The sequence below is a fragment of the Nipponia nippon genome, unplaced genomic scaffold, assembly GCF_047370975.1.
Source record: "Nipponia nippon isolate SJK-2023a ecotype South Korea unplaced genomic scaffold, ASM4737097v1 scaffold_1, whole genome shotgun sequence".
Taxonomy (NCBI): Eukaryota; Metazoa; Chordata; class Aves; order Pelecaniformes; family Threskiornithidae; genus Nipponia; species Nipponia nippon.
In genome coordinates, this window is record NW_028262290.1 from 57763341 (window position 1) to 57787631 (window position 24291).

The 24291-nt window shown below is 40.6% G+C and overlaps 1 protein-coding gene across 2 annotated transcripts; it reads left to right on the forward strand.

The window, feature by feature from the left end:
- The first annotated feature begins 3 nt into the window (after positions 1–3).
- On the forward strand, positions 4–23281 carry IMPA2 (inositol monophosphatase 2). 2 transcript variants are annotated; one of them, XM_087756948.1, is made up of 9 exons: positions 4–258; positions 1019–1135; positions 6976–7109; positions 11619–11723; positions 13099–13144; positions 15473–15581; positions 19083–19191; positions 19367–19518; positions 20381–23281. In XM_087756948.1, the coding sequence occupies exons 1-9, from the start codon at positions 139–141 to the stop codon at positions 20494–20496; spliced, it is 1008 nt and encodes a 335-aa protein (XP_087613074.1). In that variant the 5' UTR covers positions 4–138; the 3' UTR covers positions 20497–23281. The 2 variants fall into 2 exon arrangements, with proteins under 2 accessions (XP_087613074.1, XP_087613066.1); XM_087756940.1 differs by lacking the exon at positions 1019–1135 and having other exon boundaries at positions 20381–23279.
- The last annotated feature ends 1010 nt before the right edge of the window (positions 23282–24291 follow it).

The window sequence follows — 24291 nt, forward strand, 5'->3', positions numbered from 1 at the left end:
GCGGCGGCTGCGGCGCAGCGGGCGGGAGGGCGGCTGCGTGCGCGCCGGGCAGCCTCCTCCGCGGCCGCTCCTCGGCGGGGAGCCGGGCCCCCCGCGCCCCCCGGCCCTGCCCCGGGCAGCGGAGCCGCCGCCGTCGCTATGAAGCCGTGCGAGGAGGAGGAGGAGGAAGGGGGGGCGGCGGCGGCCGGCGGCGGCGGCGGGGACCCCTGGAAGGAGTGCGTGGAGGTGGCGGTACAGCTGGCGCTCCGCGCCGGGCAGGTGGGAGCCGCGCCGGGACGCTGCCCGGCGGCGGGACGGGGCCGCGGAGGGGCCCGGGGAGGGCGGGGGGGCTGCCCCGCGGCTGGAGCATCCTTCTCCCGGGCGGTCGTACCGGGTGCGCGTCTAAATTTAAAAAAAAAAAAAAATAATTAATTAAAAAGAAAAGAGCCGGGCGTTTTGAGGAAGGGCCGTGCGGGCACTCGGCTGGTGCGGCAGAGCTGGGGAGGAGGAGGAGGCGGAGGGCGGCCGGGCTGGGAGCCGGGGCGCTCGGCGCTGCCCTCGGCGGCGGCAGCGGAGGCCGCTGCCCTCGGCGGCTGCGGGCAGCGTAAGGGCGAGGAGGCGCCTCGGGTGAGAGCAGATTGATTGCGTGACTGGGAGTATTTGTATTTAATTAAAAAAAAAAAAAAGTGGAAAGATTTGTCAGCGTGAAGGTGCTTTAGTAACTTTTTCGAGTATACACCAAGTGTTTGTTCTGCTACTGTCATGTTGTGAGCATGCTGTGAGGCTGAGGTTGAATTCATGTACAGCTGAGGGTTTATGCCGTTGTGCCTTTATCCAGAATAACGTGTATTTACCTGTTACAATACCAGCATTTGTTTTTTAGCAGCTTGTGCAGAGAAAAATAGTCGTGTGAGGGAGGTTTTGTCTCCTCGTTACGCCAGTGTCTTCAGAGTGACTGAAATTCACTTGCTAGAGATAGATCAGCAGTGGCTCTGCGAAGATCCACAGTAGCTTATTTAAGATCCATGTTTCAACACAGCAGAAGGTTAGTCATCTCAGGAGACATCCTGGCCCCACCATGTGCAGCAGCAAAACTTCCATGGACTCTAACAGAGCCAAGAAGTGGGATCAGCAGATTGTTCAGATGAGGAATTGGGTAAAACACAAACCTCAGCAACATTTATTTCTCTTCTGCTTCCTTTCTGCTATATTTTGAAGCACACCTTGTACCTGTCCACTATGATTTAAGGAGCCCCTTTGTCCATCTTGAGTCCAGGACCTGTAACTTTGCCTTAGTATGTGTTATGAAACGTAGTTTCTCCGTAGTAGAAGACAAACAAAGATGAACAGAATGCCAGAGGAGAGGAGGCTTGTTTCAGTAATGCAAGGAATAAGTGGATAATCCAAATCGGGATGACAGGTCACGCTCTCACAGACTCTCCAAACGGGAGTTTCTCCAGCATAGTCATTCTGCCAGCCATTTCACAAGAGAGACTCTCAGGACTTGCTCAAGCCTCCACACCTTATTTCTCAAAATATCCATTTGTGAAGACAGCCGTAACCATCTCCAGCCATTTTAATCGTCCAGAAGATCACAGCTGAGCACCTTTTCCTGAAAGAAATAAACATTCCAGAAGATTAATCCTTGCACCTTTTTAGTTCGCAGTTTGCCATCGCTACCTTGCAACTGGCAGGAAATGGCTGACTCCTTGGCAGGCCAAATTTAAACCAGTCAAGGATGTTGCTTAAGTAGGACTTTGGAACTGGGTAGGGCTTTTATTGACTTTGTAATGTTAGGGAATGTTTTTAGTTACAAAAAACATCAGAGATCCTTGTAGAAGAAAAGGTGCAGATAGGGCTGTATCTTTTATTTAAATGTCAATCCACTTCCAGCTATTCCCAAAAGAAGCTGGAGATAAGGACACCAAATGCAGTGTAACATAGGTTTGATGGGACTGGATTTTTGTTGAAAATTGACTGATAAAATTGAGTTTTATTCAGGTCGCCAAAAATAGTCAGTTCCGCTGGTCAAGTTCATCTTTTTCTTCTGCCCCTCTTCCCATCCCTCAGACCTCTTCACCTTCATCTCCGTCTCCAGAAGTCTGCTTGCACTCTCTGTTTCCCTGAATGTGAGTGCTGTCTCCATCCCTGCATGAAATTTTGCCATTCCAGCCTTTCTTTTAAGGCCTTCCATTTCCCAGGTCCGTGGCAGGTTAGGAAGGCTTGGAATGGTTAAAAAGTGTCTACAAGAGTCTTGGTGCAGAGGTCAACCTGAAGAAAGGCATGCAAGTCAAGATTTTGGATTTCTAGGAGAAGTTAACCAGTAACACAGTTTCCTGGTCTCCCCTTTTGGCTTACACAACTGTTTGATTTATATTGCATCACGTGTCATGAGTATAAGTAAAATATATCTTCTTTCCAAGAGATAGATATCTATGCTGTGGAGTAGTTTCTTCTAAACTTAAAGAAATGATTGCTTGAATATATGTCAGAAGTGATGTTGATGGAGTAACTTCTGTTCCCAGGTTAAAATCTTTGCCTCTCTTACCAGTCCTGTTACTTAGTTCCATTATTTTTACGAAATATCACAGGCTCGTTTAATATATATGGCTGTTTCATGACGCGAATGGCCATGGTTTTGTAATCTCGATAATTGACCTGCATTAAAGTTACGTCTAATTCACTGTATAAGGCCACATATAACTGCACTTTTTCGAACCTCCCTTCTGCTTTTTCTGTGAGTGAACTCTGCTTGCTATGTTCATGAGAGTACGCCTGTTGGCTTTATATGGCTTTTTGCTAAAGAAAAGCGGGCATGACTAGTCTCTGCATCTTTGATGCTATTGAGAGCACTGAGTAATAGTTGCGCAGTTCTCTGCAATTACAGTCGGAGAAACTTCACCAAAATGAGTAGTTGTGCATCCAGGTGAAAACAAGTCTAAGGAACTGAGACTAGAAGCTAACATGTTGAAGTCCACACAAACTACTTTCTTTCTTCCCCCTTTTTTTTTTCCAGAAAATAATTTTATGAGGCATAAGAGACCTAGCAGAATCCCACTAAAAAAAGGCAAAATTTCCACTAATATTCTAAAAAGCCAAGATTTTTTCCCCCATCTTTGGTCCCAGGAGATATTGTTTGGCTATTTTCTATGGAACATGGACAGATTTTTTTAGCAGACCAAATTGGTATTTCCTAAGTTATTTGCAGGTAGTTATGCTTTTTATCTAGATGGTTGATTTTACCAGAGAGAAAATATTTCAGGACGACATTGCGAGCAAGTCAATCCACCTTGGAGCTCCCAGAAGTGTGTGGTGAGTGTGAGCAGTATGGTGAGATGAAATATCTAACACAAGCACCTCACTGTAGGTGACTCTCCTGGCAGGTATTGGGGGAGAAGGCATCTTAGCCCTCTGTCCTTTACGTTCTCCTTTGTATGACTTAATGTCACAAAGGCATTAGGAAAGGAAGAGTCCAGGACCATGACTGCACTGAGCCATTGCGGTTCCATCTCCCCTGCTCCATGGCAAATGAAGGGACAACCTGAGTCTTGCTCTGTGATGTGGTCTTCATGCATGTACGGGTGTGAATGCCCCTCGCTTTGCATGCCCCCCCCAAATGCTCCCAAGCAGGGTATTAGGATAAGATCTAGCCAATTCTTTATTAGAGGAGGGGCAGCATGGGCTAAAAGCGTTAAGTGACTTTGCTCTAAGTAACCACGGTCCCAAAAATCAGCTGCTTAGAAATTGCTGTAAAATATCCATAATCTAGGGACAACCTATAATACAGTGGTAAAGCCTAGTAAAATACATTTACAGCCAAAATACAGCATCTTGGTTGCCAACTTCATTGTACAATAGTGATAAGGAGCAATCAGCTGTTTTCATTTCATCAGCCTGTATTTCCCTTGGTCTTCCACTTACCTGCTGCCTGTTACCTAGAAAGAGGCTTTTATGGAGCTCCATGCCCAACTTGGAAAGACCAGGCAATTGCAGTAGGTATCTACAAACCGTATTGCAAGGAGGGGAGCTGAGTGATGCTCTTGAAGTGCTCTGAGGCACCAGGCTCTAACACTCTTTGTAGGCAGATGATTTTTAGGGATTATTCAATAGAAGTTGAATTCTGGACCGCTCTGAGCTATTTGATGAATTTGTGAAGAATAAAAGCTGTTTCATCAGTGATGCAGGGAGTGTGGTCTTTGTGGGGGACTCTGGCTTGGATTGCATCCCTGTACAAGCTGGTGCAAATGCATAGGAGTCCCTTTTGTCAGACCCTTCGTAGGAGGCAGAGAATTAGCAGGGACCCATCCATCCTGCGGCATCACCTGGTACCGCGGGTGAGCTGACACAGATGTGATGCCCATTTGTGGCTGGTGACTGTAGCACGGCATCATGACTTCTCTCCTGCTTTCCCCCAACACACCGGTTGCACAAGAGGTGGGGAGAAGCAGTCCGTTGCAGGGCTGAGTAATGTGTGTCACAGCCCCTCGGGGTGGGCCTGCATGGCTTGAGGAGGAGATGGGCGAGAAGGCCCTTGGCCACTGCGTCCTATCAGAGTCGCACCCTTGGCTCTTCCCACCTCCAAAGTGACTGGAGCCTCAGGTTGGCACGCCAGCGAAATGGACAGGGTGGGTTTTTTGTTTGGTGGTGGGCACATCAACCAGTCTAGCCACCTCCTGCTGACAGAGAGCTACTGGGCAATAGTGGAAGTTACAGAAGCGATGACTTTTTAGAAAAGATTTTGATCGGAGTTTTTCCATGTAATTTCCATGTAAGTACATTGTGAATCTGGTTACCATAAGGCTACTACAGAACCCTCTGGGAAACCAGGGTATTTTTAATAGCTGCCACATTGGTGAAACATATCAGGTAGGATCCTGCAAAAATCCGGTTTTGGACCTGACAAATATTCAGTATATTAATGAAGGACTTGAGTGACAGAATAGGGTATATACCACCCTACGTATAAAACCCACAAACAGACCAAAGTGGGAGGAATGGTGAGCACTTTGGAGGACAGGAATCAAGTCAAAAATGGTCATGAACAACTGGGAAAAGGATCAGAAATTAAAAATATTCATTTCAGTGATGGGAGGTGCGAAGGATTGTATCCAAAAAGGAGAGATCAAGTGCCGGAGCACACGATGAAGAGCAACCGATTGCAGAGCACATCCACAGGAGAGAGCTTTCACCTCCGCTCTTTTTGCAGCAAGGCTCAGGTGTGCGCTCACTCCCCTGCTGAGCACGTACTGATTTAAATGGCTGCAAAAATCCCCTCAATCCACTGTGTACTAAAACTGAATAGGAGTCAAGAGCATGGCACTGCTAAAAAGAAATTCAAATCTCCTCTATTGAAAGGAGTGTTTAAGGCAAGAAATGAGAAGTATTATTCCTCATCTATTTCACTATGTGAAGTTCTGAGCCCCATCCTAAGCACTTACTTATATACAGGCAATATAAAAGTAAAGAAGAATAATTTAAATAAAAGGCATCAGCATAGCAGTTTTTTAGAATACACAACTGAGATGGTTGGAGTGTTTTGGATTTTGCTTTGGACCGAAGAGGAGCCCGAGGGCCTTCCTAGAGCTGCGCTTTTATGCTTCTATGGTAAAACCATCAAGAAAACCATGCAGGGCATTGAGGGGAGTAAAAAGATTAAGTATGGTTAATATTTTGATATACAATAATGAACTTCAGTGAGATCTCAACCCACGAGTATTAGCCTGCCCTCACAATCTCAGTAAATAGGCATAACTAATGTTTTACAGCTCACAAAACAGAAACGTTGGTCCAGATACCTTCCATACTAAGGCAGAGGTCAGCAATATCCATTACTTGTCAGAACAATCCGCACAGCCTTCAAATGCAGGATTTCATACTAGGAAAACCAAGAGCTGAGACTGAAATTTGGGAGTTGCTGGTTCCCTTTCCCATGCCTAATACAGCAGAACTGTTTTCTTTGGTCATCAAACACTTCTCTTTAGATGGTTTTAAAATATGTTGATCAATGGAAATTTAGTTAAACAACTGAAATATAGAAGTTCTAGAAGGGACTTGGAATATTGGTCATGTTGGTGCTGGTTTTAGTTAATATAATTCTATACAAATAAGTGGTGCTTAGTTTTTGCTTTGTTTTGGTTGTCCTAATTTCAAATAGTTTATCATTTTCACTGGTTAAAAGATAAGTCAGCTCCTTTTGCAAGTTGAGCATTATCATCCTGCCTCCTTATTTTTCTCTGCAATGAAAGAGTGGAAAAAAACAGAAAGAAAATGGGAAAATTGGGAAAAAGCTTTTATTAACTGTTTTTCCCTATGCGCGTTTGCACTTGATGTGGTTTAGTTCTTAATTTGTAACAGTAAGACCCTTGAAAAGGAGATAAAGACTTTTCCAGAAGATAATCCAGGGTTAGATCACTAGTTCCATATCTGGGAAAAAGTCTAAATTTTTGTTTTTGTTAAATATATAACAGTTCTTTGGGAACTAGTGGGTGGTCAGCACTTGAAGTTCCAAAAACCCATATACACAAGAAAAAATAAACTTTGTGTGTCTTTGTTGGCAATGGGGTTTGCCTTATTGCATGTTTTTTAAAGAGAGCAGTGGGGTATTGGCCCTGTAAATTTAAAAAAAAAAAAAAGAAAAAGGGGTTTGCATGAAAAATTCCTGAGCCTCAACGCTCTTTCTTATCTTATGTGTATTTTTTGTAATTTCCTAAATCATGATGACTACCATCATCCTTTTATTCCATTATAGTTGCATCCCATTCATCGATCTTTTTCTGAACTGTCAAGAGAAGTTCTTGCAGAGTGATTCAAAATGCCGTGTTCCCAAAGACTACTCACTATCTCAGAAGGATTTTTAGTCAGAACAATTAGAACAGACTGGTAGAATTAGGCCTACAGCCGTTTTTCAGGATTAGCTATAATTTTTCAGTAAACGTATTATTTTAGTGTGCACAGGATGAATGGCCAACAAATCTGATTTGTGAACTTCTGTTTCAGATTATTAGGAAAGCTCTAACAGAGGAAAAACAAGTGTCCACAAAGACATCTGCAGCAGATCTCGTGACAGAAACTGATCATTTTGTGGAGAATTTAATTATTTCTGTTCTGAAAGAGAAATTTCCCTCCCACAGGTGAGTGCCTATAGAAAGAAACTATCAGTGACCTTTTTTCCTTTAAGAGCTGTATATCTGACTCGCATGTAAAGGTCTTTTTAGAAGTCTATATATCTCTCTTACATATTAACCTGTTGCTGTTGGACACTTTCATAGGACGCCTTTTTAAAAAAGCACCACTTCCCTATAATTAGTATTTTGTATTTTCTAATAGTTATGGGTTTTAATATATGCATTTAATAGTAATGTTTCCCCTATAGGGACATCATGTATGAAGGTTTCATATGACTCTCCATGATTTTCAGAATACTGATCTGTTCTCTATTGTATAAGAATTATGCTAAGGATATCTATTAAAATATAGCTGAAATTAATGATAGCAAAGGTCCCGTCCTGCAGACCTTGCCTTCACTTCCTTTTGCCATCACACATAAGCATTTGCCAGATCGTGACAAGTATCACATTTAATGACATTTACCTTGTGTTGTGTAGAATCCTAAAATCGGTGAGAAGCAGGGTTGTTTATCATTGTCTGATGCATAGACATAAACAGGATATGAATTGCTATATGGAGTGTCAATCCAAAGTTTTAAAAATAGCTCAGATTGTTGACTCCCCTTGAATCCTTATGGTCAATTTGAAAATAACAACTCCTAGCACATGGACAGATTAGAGAGAGGCTTTGTATTAGTTCGCCAGGTTTGGTTTGATTCAGAGACTCTGCAATCGATTTCCACATTTGACTTCAGTCCACAAAGATAAAATTCATCTCCCTGCAGAGCCCGTGCAGAGCCTGTGTATCCCTTAAATACTGTATGACTTCCTCCTAACTGTGTGCATCTCTGACAGAGATGAGCCTTGCACTCTAACACTACACAGAAATCAACAAAGATGAAAATCTGGAGGGGTCAGCTACTAATCTGATTGTCAGCAATGCTGCTGAAAAAAAAAACCACCATAAGAAGGAGTAGAAAGAACATTATATACTACATATGGCTTTCTAGATACGTGTTGTATGTGATCGCATATTGAAGTAGTACTGTACAGCATAATGTGTGGTTCTTGGCCGCAATTCTCAAGAGAATGCCAGGCTTTACAAGCCTATTATTTGTGTAATATTCCTTCTACTATTGCTGGCTCTGCCCTTTCCTCATCTCCGCTCTTATGTTGTTTTATTTTTCCTTGAACAGTCTGGCAAAGAACATAAAACACATTTCACATAAAATGAGAATAATCAGAAGCACTTGAGTTACTCAGAATGGGAAGAAAAGTTGTAAGGACAACATGCACCTAGGAACTGAAAAATCTCTGACTTTGTTAACTCTGTACAGTTAACTTCTGACTTTGTAAGCAAATGAAGGAATTGCCATTTCTTCAGGACAGTTATTTTTTGCTGATATTGATTGTTGGTTTTGGTCGGAGTTCGTTCAGTGAATGCATTTAGATTAAACAATAGATTAAAACTAGATTTAACTAGACTAGATTAAAACACTTGCAATGAAGAGTCCACAGTAGCAATCAAGGTTTAAATTAAAGTGCAATGAAAACATTAAAAGATCATTTAACTTGTGTTCAGTCTTTCCCCTAATCTAGCTGTTGAAAGCATCACTGAAAATTTCTGTTATTTCTTTTTCTCTTAAATCATCTTGATTCTTATGTTCTCTGAATCAAAAAATGTACCTTAGGAGTTTAAAAAATTAAAAGGGATGTCATTAGAATCTGTGCCATTTGCATTGTGGCAGTGATGAGTCTCGCGATACTGGAAATGTACTCAGAAGTAAAGAGAAATATTAGGAAAACCCGTTAAAAAGGTAATTCTGTCCCATGTTTCTTTCTTCTCTGCTTGGCTAAGTGATATGTATCATCCTCATTCGTGCTTCACCCAAGTTCTCATCTTTGCCCACTCTTTGGTATTCTGACATGCTCCAAGTGAGTCTTTTCAAAGGATGTTTTTTCTGGTAGATCTTTGAGTTGTGGGTAGGCACAGCCAGAATATCAGGGGCTACTGGTTGAAAAAGGCTATCGTACCGTTTGCCTAGGTTATTGGTACAGAAGTTGTCATCTTTGGTGTTAATTGTGGCCTTAATCCTGTAGACATTAAAATCAAGACACAGCCATTACGGAGGGTGACATTCAACTCTAGCTGCCCGGCTTTCTGCCCTCAGACCCCCAAAAGGGGATAGGTGAGGGATAGCCCTGGTATGAACCTCCTGCACTCAACTGGCTGTCACTCCTGCTGCAGCTTCTGCTGTGCTACAGTTTCCCTGCTGTTCCAGCAATGAATTTCAGAGTGGCACCGTGGTATGAACAGATGTCAACGAAGGCTAGGCTGAAATTACTGGACTCATTTTCAGTAGGAGAAAACTTTAATCCAGATTTGAAGGGAAGTCAACACAGCTGGCAGGCTGGCATATTAAATTAACTACTGTGATAACATGGCTACCCCTCCCACTTCTCAAGCTGTTCCTAAAACTTGGTCTCCAGTACTTCAGGCTGAATGTTTTGCTGAGTTTGCATGTTTTTACAGGACAGAGAGCCATAGAGAAACCCATCTGATGTCAGCCTTGTGGGCCTCTCACAGTACCCAGTACTGCATAACAGCAAGGGGCTTATTTTAACCTATTAGCCCAAATGTCATGAAACGTGCATCTAATTGGTCCTACATCCGTTTTGGAAAAATTGTTCTTGGACATCAAGACTTCATCAATGGCACTATTGTGCCCCGGCTTCACGTTAGCGTTTCTGTATGTGAGGACTGCAGCGTTGCACCCTGCTGTAAGGAAAAGGCGAGGAAAAGATTTAGGATACTTGAGGGCAAAACGCCTTACACAGAAATACTCTTGTCTTTAAAGAGGTTCCCATTTCACCTTTCTTTGACTGGCAAGACAACGGCTACAGTCCAGGCTCTGGCTGGGGGAGCTGGCGGAGGGTTGAAGCAGAGGCATAATTTATGGGGAAGGTGTACAATCTGAGATGGGATGTAAGGTGCTCCATCTGCAAGAAGACGAGCTTCCTCTGCAGCCAGCAGCGCAGCCAAAGCGTATGGTTGGGTTTAGGTGCTAATTACAAGATTTGTAAAAGCAAAAGTCAAATGATACAACACCAACAAGACAAAATAATGAAATATTTAGGGCAAGGAGTCTGCAAAGTGTTATGTTTGACTGAGAATTCCAAACACTTGTTCAAGTCTTTCTCATTTCTCAGTAGCACACTAACACTTCGTCCTTCAGCTGTTATCTTTAATGGAGATGAAAATAGTAACAAACACTTCCCACTTTCCTCTTCATACCAACTGGGGGCCCATAATGCCATCAAAATAGTCCCTTTCTACTCAAGGAAAGGCTAAATAGCATTTGGAAAATTCAAGTCTCCTCCAGTGCTGTCTGCAGAACATTTTAAACTCATGGTTGCAAGCGTTAATGTGGCATCACGCAGCGTGTGTTGAGGGCACAAAAGAAAATAGCTGCTACTCTAGTCCTGGGGAAGCAACTGTTTCTGGAAAAGACATTTTCTCTTTATTGTATCCTTTTTTTTCTCTTTGTGTCTTTGAGAGAGCTTTTTCGTCTTCAGGCATTTGCAGGAGCTCTGAATACCACTACCAGTTGTTGGAATGTGAAACCAAAAGCAAGATTCAGTACTAGAAGTCTGATTCTACACCTTCTGTACATACAGGACTTTATTCAAATCTGTGAGAGTAGCACCTGCACAACACTTACAGAAGTAGACCCTGCACAGTTTATGGGAGAGCAGGGATAATTAAGGTCGGCAGGAAATGTGCCAGAACTGGATGTTCATTTCCCAGGGAAAAAGGAGGGGGAAAAAAAAAAGCATATCTGCTAAAAGAAATTGGGACAGAACAACAGAAGAGAAGATGAGCTCAGATTTCAATGTGTGCCTTGTGCATCCAAACAACAAACAAAAAAATTAATTTGTTGATTTTCTCTGGGTCATGGGAAAAAGAAAGTTCAGCTTTGTAAACCTTTTAATTTCCTGAGTCAGACTACTGTAAAAAATTCAAGTAGGAGTGAGATTGTGGGTTTTCTAAGAGTGCATTATTTCCTGCTGACTGAATTTGACTGCAAAAGAGAAGCAGCTACAGTTTGCAGTTTATATTACTTACTGCAAGAGACAGGCCTAACCCATAAAATTTCATTCTGCATAAAAAAAAATTCTTGTAGAGTTCCAGGGATGTCAGTTCAGATCCATTTCTGCATTCATTTTCACGACTTTCTTAATGGTGTATTGGGAAAGTGAAGATAAATGGAGTTCTTTTTTACCATGTGAAATAGTATGCTATAAATTTGAGAACTCTCCTTCAAAGTTTCTATGAAAGATCCCCATTCCCAAATGAAAAAAAGCAATACATGTGTTTATACATGCATACACATTTATACAAAAAAATTATATATGTATATATAGATAAAAATTAAGTATCTCTTCGAAAACAGAAAGATGGAATTTGACTTTCCAAGTCACATATCTAAGCCAATTTTCTGGGACACTTATTTTACTCTGCACCAAATGCAGGTTTATTGCAGAAGAATCCACTGCTGCTGGTTCCAAATGTGTCCTCACTGATAGTCCAACTTGGATTATTGACCCTGTTGATGGAACGTGCAACTTTGTGCACAGGTAAGTGGACAGTGAACTGGGAAATACATAAAAAAGCAAAATGTAGCTTCTCACAAATCCTCCCTTCTGCTTAGAAGTGTTTTACTGTGGTAGATTTGTTCCTTTGACTCATAAGTAGGAGTCATCCCTTTATCTTTTTGTACCTCGCGTAGTGTATCTGAGGGAGTGTGTGTTTGTGCTGGAGAGAGCTCTATACTGTTATCTAAAGGTAAGCTAAAGTTTCTGCTGATTGCTTAATGACCCAAAGCTCTTGACTCACAGCTCATTTATATATAACCGCACATTAACATGCAGAGACTTGAGTTGAACTGGAGGAACAAGGCTGTGCTATGATGACACTTGGCCTAACGCCTTACGTGGTTGTTACACATTCCTTTTAGTAGTGGTGTTTTCTCCCTTTCAAATACAAATGCTTCATTTTTCCTAGGAAGTACAACCATTGCACATATGTAGAGTAGAACTGAAAACTAAGCTGTACATAGATATTGGTTTTAAATTTCTGTAATACCTCTCTGCAAAAAGAAATCTAGGGATCATTACTGCAAAAATGAAGTTTAGCTCATCATTTGAGTGCTAGGAGTTGTAAGCTAACGACTATTCGTAATACTTCTACTTAAAAACCTTAAATATGTTCTGCCTTATAGTTAGTGACTTAACATAACTGCAGTTATCATAATAAAAAAAAGGCGTTTCTTTGACTTTTGGTGCAATTGCATAGAACTCAAGGGGAGGTGGGGGGCTGTCATGTACTGGTGTTTCATGCAATTAAGCAAAATTTCCTCTTTCTAGCAATATTTTCTGGATCTTTATTTTACAGCCCTTTTTAAATCATGTTTTTAAGAAATTAATTTATTTCATTGTTTAAAATGCAATAATTATACTTTAGTCAAAAGGATCAAATTAAATACATGATCATCACTTTGACAAAAGAGAGGGTAGAGAAACTGGTTTCTCCTTATGTTGATGTCAGCAGCAAGGTATTTCCATGCTACCGAATTGCTGTCTCAGATGCTTGAACTTGAACAAAATGTGCTCTTAGAAGTGATGACTTGTTATAACAACATTAATGATTTTATACTGGATAATTCAATTACACTAAAGCAAAAAGATCACTAAAATATACAACACGTTTAGTATAAAAATCCTGATATCTTATTGTGTTTATTTCTTGCCTTCTCCAATATTAAATTATAATTTTAAAGGAACTGACAAAGTTAAAGAGGCTGACAAAGGAGAAATGGTACAATGTCAAGAGCATTTTGACACAAGTAAAATCACAGAGCTCCATGTGGGGTTTTGTTGCCTAAGGGAGTTGCATAAGGAGTAAGTTGAGAGATTTTTTTATCAATAATACTTCATTTCTTATTTCTCACAGATTTCCAACAGTGGCAGTGAGCATTGGATTTGCTGTTAACAAAGAGGTATGAAGTATGTTCTTTAAGATGGGTACCTGAGAGCTGGTTAGAAGCCTCAAAACCATGTGGGAACTTTAAATAAAATATATTTTTGTAAAAAAAATAAGCCACTGCTCAGGTTTTTCCACACTTTTTAAATGCATTTGGTCATACTCTACTACTGAAATCATAATCCTGCAAAACTTACTTACGCAAACTGGCAATTACAAGACAATTCTTACAAATTATTATAAATATTATAGGATTTATGTGGGGAAAAAAGGGAGTACTGGTGTGAGCGAAGTTTTGTAAGACAAAACCATAATAAGTTAAATACAGTGCTGCCTATTCATAATTTAAACGTATCTCCTAGTGTTCTTATGTTATTATTATTGCTTCTTTCCTGCTAGAAGTATCTGTGACAGCTAACCGCTGCTATGAGGCAATTCAGAACTGATTTCTATGAAGAGTGCGAAGTTATGGGCCTAGTTCATTTAATCTGCCTTTGTGGTTTTTTTAACGTAGTAAAATAACTATATTTACTGCATGAGAGCTTGATTACAGGAGAAAAAAAAAAAGTACCTAGCCTTCATATGTGCCATTTTGAGTTTCCTAGCTATACTCATTCATGCAAGTGCCTTTTCTCCAGATGTTGCCGGTTTACAGTCTGATATATACAGAAGAAATAGCTATTCAAATTGCCAAGGAATGTGCCTCTTTCAGCCTAATTCCACGGTCTTAAACATATGTATAGCTGTAAGTGAAGCCAGCAAGAATTCTGTGCAATAACAACGTAGGTTTCAGATGTGCTAATGGCTCTTACTGATTTAAACAGAATAATGTCGTGTACTTCTCTAGTTAGTTTTCAAACATGGAAACTGCAGAGAAACACTTCCATGCTTTTCTGAAGTTTATTCATTCCCAAAGGTCCTTTTGAATACTACATTTTATTACCAGACAGCTTTCTCTAATATTTATGTTTTCTAGAACACCATCATGATTTTGATGCTGCATATTTTGGGTTATGTAAACTAAACAAAGCTGAAACAAAAATAAAGAATGATGTTAAATCTCCCTCAGTAAACAAATGGGAAAAGCAGAAAAAAGTAGTAAGCTGAAAAAGGAGCCAAAGTACACACAGGGGAACTGGCCTGAATGTAAACCTTGAACAGTACTGAAGAAATTCCTGCGGATGTCTTCAGGGAAAGAGTCTATTAATAGAGTATTCCTCAAAAAAAACTGTTGGTTTAGATGGTTCCTCAGGGTAGGGAGCGAGGACAGTCTATTCCCTTTGAATTGTCTCTGATGAGCACCTTTGATTATTCACACTGAATCGAGGAGGGCAGCAGGAAAAGATTTGGAGTCTAGAAAATCTGAGATGTTTTCTTGACCTTGTTACCAACTTCTTCTGTGACCTTGGACAAGTCACTTTATTTTTGCCTATCTGTCCACCCCTAAATAAAATATTGCTAATAGTACTTATCTAGGGGTGATTTTAGGAGGTGATCATTGAAGTTTGTAAAGTGCTTTAAAATCTTTTGGCAAGACCTATTAAAGTAATGGAAATATTAAAGACCTTGGGCTTAAATCAGGGGTCAAATTCTGACCCTCTTCTCATCGGTAAACAAATACTCCCACAAAAATTCCAGTGTTGCTCATTCTCAGGCTTTCATTGAGGGTCACAATATTTGGTACTTCTCTTCAAACTCCTCTCGGAGTCGTGTGACTTCATGAGATTCTCACTTCTATGTGTAAATAAAAGGATTTTGCAGAGAAGCTTTTGAACAAGTGACTGGAGTGTACTACTTTGGTTGAAAAGGCAGGCAAATTAAATGCATCATGAAAGATGAAGTGCATGTAGAAGCATCCACTGTCAATAAACAGTGTGCCGTGACTTTCAGTTTGGATGCCTGACTATTTATTCGGGGCTGCAAATCCTCAGAGTCCAGCTGAAGTCAGTGGGATTACTTTTAGGTGTAACTGCTCACCAGTGAAAGTAAAGCATTCAGAATCTGGCCTTACAGGACTTGCATACTTTCAATAAAAACATACAATTGAATTTGAAATCAACTTAGCATTTAATCCATTCTAATGTGAACACAAAAAAGCTGCAAGTAAGAGTTTAGAAGATCATGAACAGATTGCATTAATTTCTCTTTATAAACTGAGTTTTATATGACCTTTATCTCAATATCACAGTAATAGTAAAATTATTCCAGTTTATTAGCATCAATATAATCTTTGATTACATGTACCAATTAAAATATTGCTGATCTTTCTGCCATTAGTAGTTGTTTATATTTATGATGAGTAATTTGAGTTGCATTCATTTCTTTCCTTTTCAAAATCTTAAAGCTTGAATTTGGTGTAATTTACCACTGCACTGAAGAACGATTATACACTGGTAGAAGAGGTCAAGGGGCATTTTGTAATGACAAAAGGCTTCAGGTATCAAAAGAGACAGGTTGGTCTAGATTTTGTTAGAACTCTAAAAGGAATATGTTAATTTTGTTTCAGAGTTGTTGCAAATCATCATTAGGATAATGAACATCATTATCCTGATGGAATGTATTTCACCTGCATGATAATTTTGTTGTTATGTGTTTGTTTTTTTCTGAAGAATCACAACTTTCCTCATTTTCTTTTTAAAATATACATCTGAATATGAACTATTTAAATAATCCTAAATTATTTTGCTTCATAACCATTGTTTAAAATAAGGAAGAACGAGTAGATTCACCAGTTTCATTCCAGCTGTACACTGGCATAACTTTTTATGAGCAAGATGCAATGGGAATGGTGAATCAAATTCAGAGTACTATGGCGGCCGTTATGCACTTATTTTCCAATAAACTTGTACGTCGTAAAGTGTATTATGTCTGTAGGCATACACGCTAACAGTAAAGTAAACTAAAGGATGCATGCTTCATTAGGGGTTCTTTAACAGCTTGCTTTTGTGTGTGAGGTACGTTTCAACATACAAATAGCCAGCAACACTTAGTCAATGCTTTAATGGGCTTCTTTTATTGGTAAACCAAGTCATAGATCTGTCTGTTTACCTAATGATAATAGATAACAATAATCAGATGTGTGTAGAGAAGTTTTCTTTTAATCAATCAAAATGCAGAGGAGAACATAACACTCAGTTGTAGACAGAAGGAGACATGTGCCAAAAATGTACATCATTGTACACATGAGATGGTAAAAATTACACCCCAAAAAGAGATTTAATGAACTTGAAACACAATAACTTCAAGCAGTTTAACAAACAGATTTGTTGCAGTGCCCCAAGCAGACCCCGCATCAAAACTTCCCTGAAATTTGGGAAGTTTGGCTATTCACCTAAATTAATAGTGAGCTGGGGTCTCCCTATTTGGAGAAAGGGAGCAAACTGTAAAGTCAGTGACCCATAAGCTTTTAATCCTTGATTGTACGTCACATTTTTGTCACTGCTTGAATAGCTCATATTCCACAAAAGCCCATGCTGGCAGAGACTATTAGGAAAAATGAGGGGTGCTCCCAGTTGGGCTGGCTGAGCCACTCTTGAAATGGCCTCGCTTGCTTTTGCCGTCAGAGAGTTCTGGTTTCCAGTTGAGCAAGGAACAATTTTGGCACATGCCACTTTTGTCGGGTGTCTAGAACATAGCAAGGGAAGCGGACCTTCTGCCCTTCCAAATGCTTTGAAATTTTCCTTTGTTTTAAGAGACATCATTTGGTGGTGGGCAATTTCACCAGTGAAGATGGATCTTCTTTAGTCTCACTTCTATTGGTGTTTTAAGTGTATAAAATCACAGTTGCTCTTTTCCTGGAAGAACTGTGGCTTCAGTGAAATAAACCAGCCCTGGAAGAGAGAGTGTGTTTCCCCTCTACCTACCACTGGAACTCAAGTAGCCTTCACCAATGCATGATGTGTTGGAGATCTAGGCTGTCATGTTACTTCATGCCTTTTGTTTTCAGGAAATGTGACTGTTGTATAACATTGATCTGCGCTATGCACTCATCGTTCAGATTTAATCATTTGAAATCACAGTCCAGGCAAACACGGTTCTTTGTCAATGCCAAATTTTGTAGAGGTCTGGTATGGGAGTCCAAGCAGTCAGGATGCACTTAAATGAAGGATCCATCTTCCCTTTGATCTTAGTGATAATGTTTTTCTCATGCTTAGATTCAGGTCAGGCCTTACATGTGCTAATACTGTAAGTGTATTTTCTTTTTTTTAATCTTCTGTGGTCAACAGAATTGGTCTTTTCCTCATAAATCTATCCATATCACTGTTAAATCTCTTCTACCAAGCCTCCTTATTTTTCTGGCCTCTATCAGAGTGAGGATTAGTCAGTAAATTTTCTCTCGTATCTTGAATTCCTGAAACCCCATCACGTTTTGTGATCAGCCAGCTCCTTTTCCTAAGCAGAGACCTCCCTCTTTCTTGCCTTAGTCTCTTCATCCAATTTCTGCCTGTAGCCTTGATGAAAATTGAAGAGATCCATTTATGCATTAGAAATATATTTAATAACTCAGAAGAACAACTGTCTTAGTCATCACCTAGCTGTGACTGGTGTGGTGTGAATGCTCAGTGCGTTTCAGCAATGAGGCGTGCATTAAATGTTCTGTAATTATAAATTGGGTCTGTTATGCAAAAAATTGAAGACAGATTGCTTTCACCATCCAGAGTTTTTAGTGTTGGCTAAACAACGAATACCCTGCAGCATGCCTGGATTGGTGTTTCTATATTTTTAATGCAGTAATTTAAAAAGCAGTTGTTAAATCTATGTTAAGCTTTGTGATAACCTGTAACTTTTAATCTAATTACATACCTGTTACTCACCAACCATTTACCGCATTGCTTAAATCCATAATGTTCCTCTGCAATACTAAATTCATTGGCAGCCTGTTTAATTAAATGATGTCTCACTCCAGCCTAATTTGCTTTTGAAAACCTCCTTGCTACTTCTGCTAAGAATTTTCAACTTATGCAATTAGCTGTAACAACCAGGTAGACATTCTCTATCTGAATGAATCCGTAGCCTTTAACCCAAGGGTCAGAACCTGACACTTGGGCACAGCCTAGCTAGTAACTAATCAACCGCTAAACCTTTGAGTTTTATCATATCTTCAACACCTCCGAGTTCAGCTCGCACAGCAGAAGCAGGGACACTTGGCATTTGATCAGCCATCTCCACCTACATTGGTATACGCTTGTTATATACTAGCAATATTCAGATCTCACGTGAGGACTACTTCAACACCTTGCAAGTCACTGTGAGTCTCTCCTTTGACTGTACGTAAGGCTGATATCCTTATCTGCTGTAGGTCAGAATTGCCTTTGCTGAACACAACACAAATGTAACATTCATATATTGTTATTATTAATTAAGGTACTGCTTTAGTTTGGGGTTTTTTTCAGCCATAAGGTGTCTTCAGTCTTTGAAATGTCAAAATGAAAGGGAGCTATTACTGGGTGACTGGTGATTTAGGTAGAAACTTTTCTTTCCTCTTACTGTATTCCCAAATGTTTATAATTTGTTAAGAAATTGCATTAAAGTCCCCTATTCAAGAACCATCCTGTTTTCAAATATGATTAGATTAGCATCATTAATAGTTACTAGGTCACTGGATTATTTTTAGTTGACTGCTCGCATTAGTGAATTTGCCAAAAGCTGACCAGTTAATGAAATAAAACAATGTATGGAAAGAGAAGGAATGTAAGAATGCATTCTTGTTTTTAATATTCCTGTTCTTTTTTTTTTAAAGGTGTGTTTAGATCAGACTGTTTGATATGAGAAATGTAGTCTTGCTTGAATTTTTATGCAAAGTTGTCACTTCTGCTATGAAAGAGTTTGGGGTAAAAAAAGGGACGTGAAAATAGTTTTTCTGTGAAAAGTCCATTAGTGTTTAATTTAAAAACAAATTTCCAGAATCTACCTGGAAGCTGTTGAATTAATGGAAACAACTACCTACATTGCAGATATCTCGAAGGCCTTAATTTTAACAGAAATTGGTCCAAAACGTGACCCTGCAACTTTGAAATTGTTCCTTGGTAACATTGAGAGATTGCTCAAGGCCCAAGCACACGGGTAAGATATTTTACAATATATGTCTCGCATTTGTGGCCAAAAGTCATTAAAAAAACCAAACAAACAAAAAAAAAACCCCACAAGTACATTGCATATTTTGCGATCTCGACACATAGGTTGAAATCGAAGGCATTTTCTGCTTTACGTTACCATGTCCCCTTCTCGTGGGGTTTAGGGTCCGCGTCATCGGGAGCTCGACCCTGGCTCTGTGCCATTTGGCATCCGGCGCTGCAGATGCCTATTACCAGTTCGGGTTACACTGCTGGGACTTGGCAGCGGCGACTGTCATTATTAGAGAGGCGGGTGGCACGGTGATAGACACTTCAGGTGAGTAAAATATCCGTGTTTTCATGGGCTTTTTGGGGACTGAGTGGCTGTTTTGGGGCAAGTTGTGTTACCTCAGTACAGTCCTTCTCCCGTGGCTCTATCTTATTTCTAGCAATATTCTGTAAAAACGTCTGTACTCTCCACTAGACTCTGGCTGGTTATTCGTGACACACTGATGTAATTCCAGCCTGGGGTTTAATCACATCAAAGGTCTTCTGAGTCACACTGTATTTCCATGACTTTGAGTAATTCCTTTAAAGCATCAGATTTACAGTAAAGAACTAGCCCAGGAGACTGGTAGATATGCTCAGACCCCAAACAGATTTTGGCAGAGACAGCCTCCCAAGAAAGGAGGACTCTCAGGTGCATGGCTGAACATATATGACTAGGAACTACTCAGAGGGAGTAAACGACAGCACAGTCTCTGGATTATTGTTTTATTCATTTAGATGGTACACATCTCGGAGTAATGGTTTACTGGCGACCAGTACGTGGCTACTGTGGAAAGATACAGTGGATTAAGAAGAAGGGTATGCTGATTGAACTAATTTCTGTTCTATCCCTTCCTGTTGCTAAAAGAAGGGAATATTGCATTTATTGTTGGATACTGAACAAATCTAGACATTTGCTGCTTCTGTTGCAGACTTTGGCACTGAATCTAGAATTTTCTGAAATCGTTTTTTGCCGGAGATTTCCAGATAGGAGTTGCTGAATTAGGTAGTCCTTCCCACCCCAAAAGGAGCTACATATGAAGTTGTTTCAGTGTTTCGGAACTTATCTAATTACAGCATGGTTTATATTTAAGAATACGTTGCCTTTTTACATCACCTAAGACAGTTCTCATTAATCCTCTTGTCCTCAGGGGGACCTCTGGATCTTATGTCCTGCCGAGTGATTGCTGCGGGCACCAGAGAGATGGCTATGTTCATAGCTCAGGAAATACAAACTATTCACTACAGACGGGATGACGAAAATTAAATACTTATAATATGGAGTCTGCCCTCCTGAACTATGTAACTTTTGCAAGATGGGTGGCTTAAAGGGTACGTGATTTCAGCAGGATGCTTTCTGTGGAGATTTTCTGTGTCAAATATTTTTTTATAAATTTATTACAATGTGGGAAGGCATAGGGAGATTTTTAAACTTCTGAGAATCGTGTTTCCTTTTTAATATGTATCTCTTTCAGCAGTATCTTTTTTATATGATAGCATATTTTACTTGTAGTACATTAGTCTCAAAATTAAGTTGTAATTTCATATCTGTGGGGCTGATATTTAGTCTTTTGTAACATGCAGCTAAAAATGGAACTTTATTTTTACAGATGCAGATCTCAGGTAAATGAGCTTTAGGACTGTAGTAAGGACAAGTAGTTAAGACGTGTGCCTATAATACCCTTGTTTTATGATACTCTAAGAATGCAATAAAAACGACATTATTGTTTCCTAACTACGTCATAGCTATATATCCGTATATATGTATAGGTACGTATGTGTATGTGTGTATATATATACACCTATACATGTATATGCATGTATACACACACATACCCGTGTGTGTGTATATATATATGGGTATCTTGGATGTTTACAGCAATTTAGAGAACGCGTAGAAGAAAGCTAATATTGGAAGTTATTTTCAGGTAAGGAGTATAGGTTACTTATGTGATTTCGGTGGGGGCTATCCAAATGGCAAATAGCAGAGCTGATCATGGGAAATGTTTAATGATTTTACAAACTGTCCAGGTAGTTCTTGTTTCCCTTCATCCCTCTGCATGGGGATAAATCATACTGCCCTACAGGCCTCTCTGAGATATTCAAACCTGCAAACACTTACTACCATAGAGTAATCACGGTTAAAATCAGGAATATTGAACTCCACTGAATTATTCACAGTATTAACTATGACACACAGTAGGAGGCCAGCGGAATAGAGCACCGTGTCAAGGAGCTGTTGATTTTAGAGAAACTTGGAGCAGAACAGCAGAATTTGGCCCCTTACAGGCAAGTTATTAAAAATATGCACGTAAGATATGCTTGCAAAAATCATGTGCCCTTCTCGCACAAAGTTGTAATTGCACTTTTTGATCAGGGAAACCTGTAAAATCAGTTACATATATTTCCTGAATACACAGTTGTTCTCTATCCTTGTATCTACATTGGTTGTAGTTCCACCAAGGTGATGATTTCTATTTAGATTATTTTTTTAAATCATGAGCACAGGGAACATGCAAGTGTCTCACAAAAGTAGTCGAGATGAAATCACTTCTATTTTTTTCTTGAAAAATTGAATTAAAAGGTATCTCTTTTTTGCGAGAGTGCAAATTAAATAAAGGAATGAGCCAAAAAAGTAAGTTGGTTTAAAAATTTTAACTTTCTTTATAAGCTGCATGTGTAGACTTTGTAAACATGTTCAGATATCTGCTTAGAACATACAAACTAAACTGTACTTTTTGAAAATAACCTTACATGTGTTTCTTGCAACGAAAAATGTCTTTCACTGAACATAACATAAAATTCTGTATGATTTCTTGATGCTTTTTTTCATGACAAATACAAAGTATTGACTGTGTGAAGAATGTCTAAATCCAACTAAGCATTTAAGAACTGATGGTTCTTACCAGAAAACCAACAGTGTCCGTCACAGTGATCAATGTTTTGTCACTGCTCCCTTTTCCCCCTCCCATCTCTTTGTACCCCCCTGTTTGGAAATGGAGACTGTAAGCCCTTTGGGGCAGGGACTGTAGTACTTCAGCTCTGGGTTTGCACAGTGCTAATGGGATGCGATTCTGGTCCACGAGTAGGCACTGAGGTGCTATAATAATACAAATAATAAATACTAATAGGCTCACTTGTTTGTTATTCGCCCTCCCCCCACGTTGTCAGCACAGCAGAGATCCGAGTGACAGATGCGGAGCTTGGTGGCACCTCTCTGATCCCAGGGTGCGCAGCCGCGGCAGCCATGGGAGCAGCCAGGGCTTTACTCAGACTCGTGCCATGGCCGTAAGCCCCGTAAGGAAGCTTATGCTGGCGGGGGATCAAGTGTGGTGGAAGCTCAGCCCCACTTCATCCGCTCCCCCTCCTCACCCCGTCCCCCCCGCCATCGCTCCGGGAGAGGAGCGTGTGGGAGAAGCTGCTGCATGGCTCTGGCAAGGTTTCCCAGCAGCTCAGCCTGCTCGTACAAAGAAAGTCTCTGACCCAGTTAGGGCTGGTGTGCGCTGGCATCCCAGAGCTCGGCAAAGCGGGGAAATCTGTGCATCGGCTTCAATGGCACACACCAGCAATTTGCAAAGCTCGGCGCCAAGCGTGGTGGGAAGGGAGAGGTGCGGAAACCCATTCACAAGTTCTCGTTTGTGCCCGGGATGCAGTTTTGGTTTTTATTTGGGCTGTAGTTCAAGTGTGTTAAACTGGCAGGGTGTGTGCGGAGCAGCAATCCTGTCTCCCCCGCCTCCTCGGCCACTCGTGTGCCAGTACAAACATTTCTGAACCCTTCCAGTGGACCAGATGAGCGAAGTGATCTGCCTGTAAAGTACCCCAGTAAACAAAAAAGGGATTATTTTACAGACAGATCGTTTTCCCAAGCCAATTCAGCCCCCAGCCACCACGAGCAGCTGACTTCAGGCACCAGAGGGGGTGGCGAGGGGGCAGGCAGGACGGCTCCGTCACAGATGGTGCCACATTATGCCAGTTCAAAGTTTTTGTTAAGTGCAGCCTTAAAACTATTTGACTACACACATTGACTGAAATAAACTGTACCGGAGTTTGTCCTCCCTTCATTTTTTCTTGCTAGCCAGATCAAACTTCGCTCAGCATGCGCGTCCGGCAGCTCTCCGTGTGAGTGCAAGCATTCATCGCGCAGTTAGTGCAGCACATTAGCCAGAAACTTAAATCCCCCAAAATGCTTAAACGTGTGGACTCTTTTCCCTACCAGCTGTTGTAAAACGCTGCGAACGATTTCCACTACATACATTACAGAGTACATAAGTGCATCTGTAATTAGGCGTCCATAGACAGATGAAGATTTTCTCCGTGAACACCGGCACAAAGATTCCTGTGCTCTGAAAAGCGAGTGCTTCCCCTGTAAGCAAACAGTGCTCAGCTTCCCGGCGCTATCCCAGTCCGTGTCCGCACCCCTCACCGGCTCGCTGGCGGAGAACATTTTATACCTCCAAGCTTGCTGGCCTGGTCTCAAATGGTGCTTTCTGGTAGAATAGAGCGCGGAAATAGCCGTAAACTCCAGGAAAATGGTCGGTGGCTGATTCCTTTGCAGTGTGTCTTGTTGAGCTTGTCAGATTTTACAGAACAAGTGTCAGCATGTTTCATACGTGCTGAAGGACTGATATTTTCCCTTTCATTACACTAGCTAATCTCACAGTATTAAAGAAATTTGCATGTATTGGAGCACTTACCCAGGGGCTCACAGGCAGTATTCTCCATATTTCATCTAGAATTTGGTTCCTGTTGGCAATGGCTTCAATTAAAGCAATAAAAATATCACTTACCACCAGCCATTCTGCTATCAGCATTAGAGCTATGCTGTTCCTCAGCAAGGCTGGCTCTGTTCAGTGTATGCACAGATGTGCAAGGGGATCTTTGAATAATGAAGTAAGACTTAAGCCACTATATCAAATTAACACAGACCGCACTTTTTTTCCTAGTAAGTTCCTAGAGCTACCAAGACTCTTTAAATTATTTTTTTCCTTTATGCCAGAAGGGAAACTGTACACAAAAATGTGCTCTCTTTCAGTACTGTATCGCCAAGACCGAAAACGTAGAG

Excerpts from the sequence above, each read along its gene's own strand:
- IMPA2 (XM_087756948.1), top strand. The coding sequence starts at position 139 with ATGAAGCCGTGCGAGGAGGAGGAGGAGGAAGGGGGGGCGGCGGCGGCC. Across the intron at positions 1,136-6,975 it reads TTGTTCAGATGAGGAATTGG|ATTATTAGGAAAGCTCTAAC; the intron begins GTAAAACACAAA and ends CTTCTGTTTCAG. Across the intron at positions 19,192-19,366 it reads CTCAAGGCCCAAGCACACGG|GGTCCGCGTCATCGGGAGCT; the intron begins GTAAGATATTTT and ends CGTGGGGTTTAG.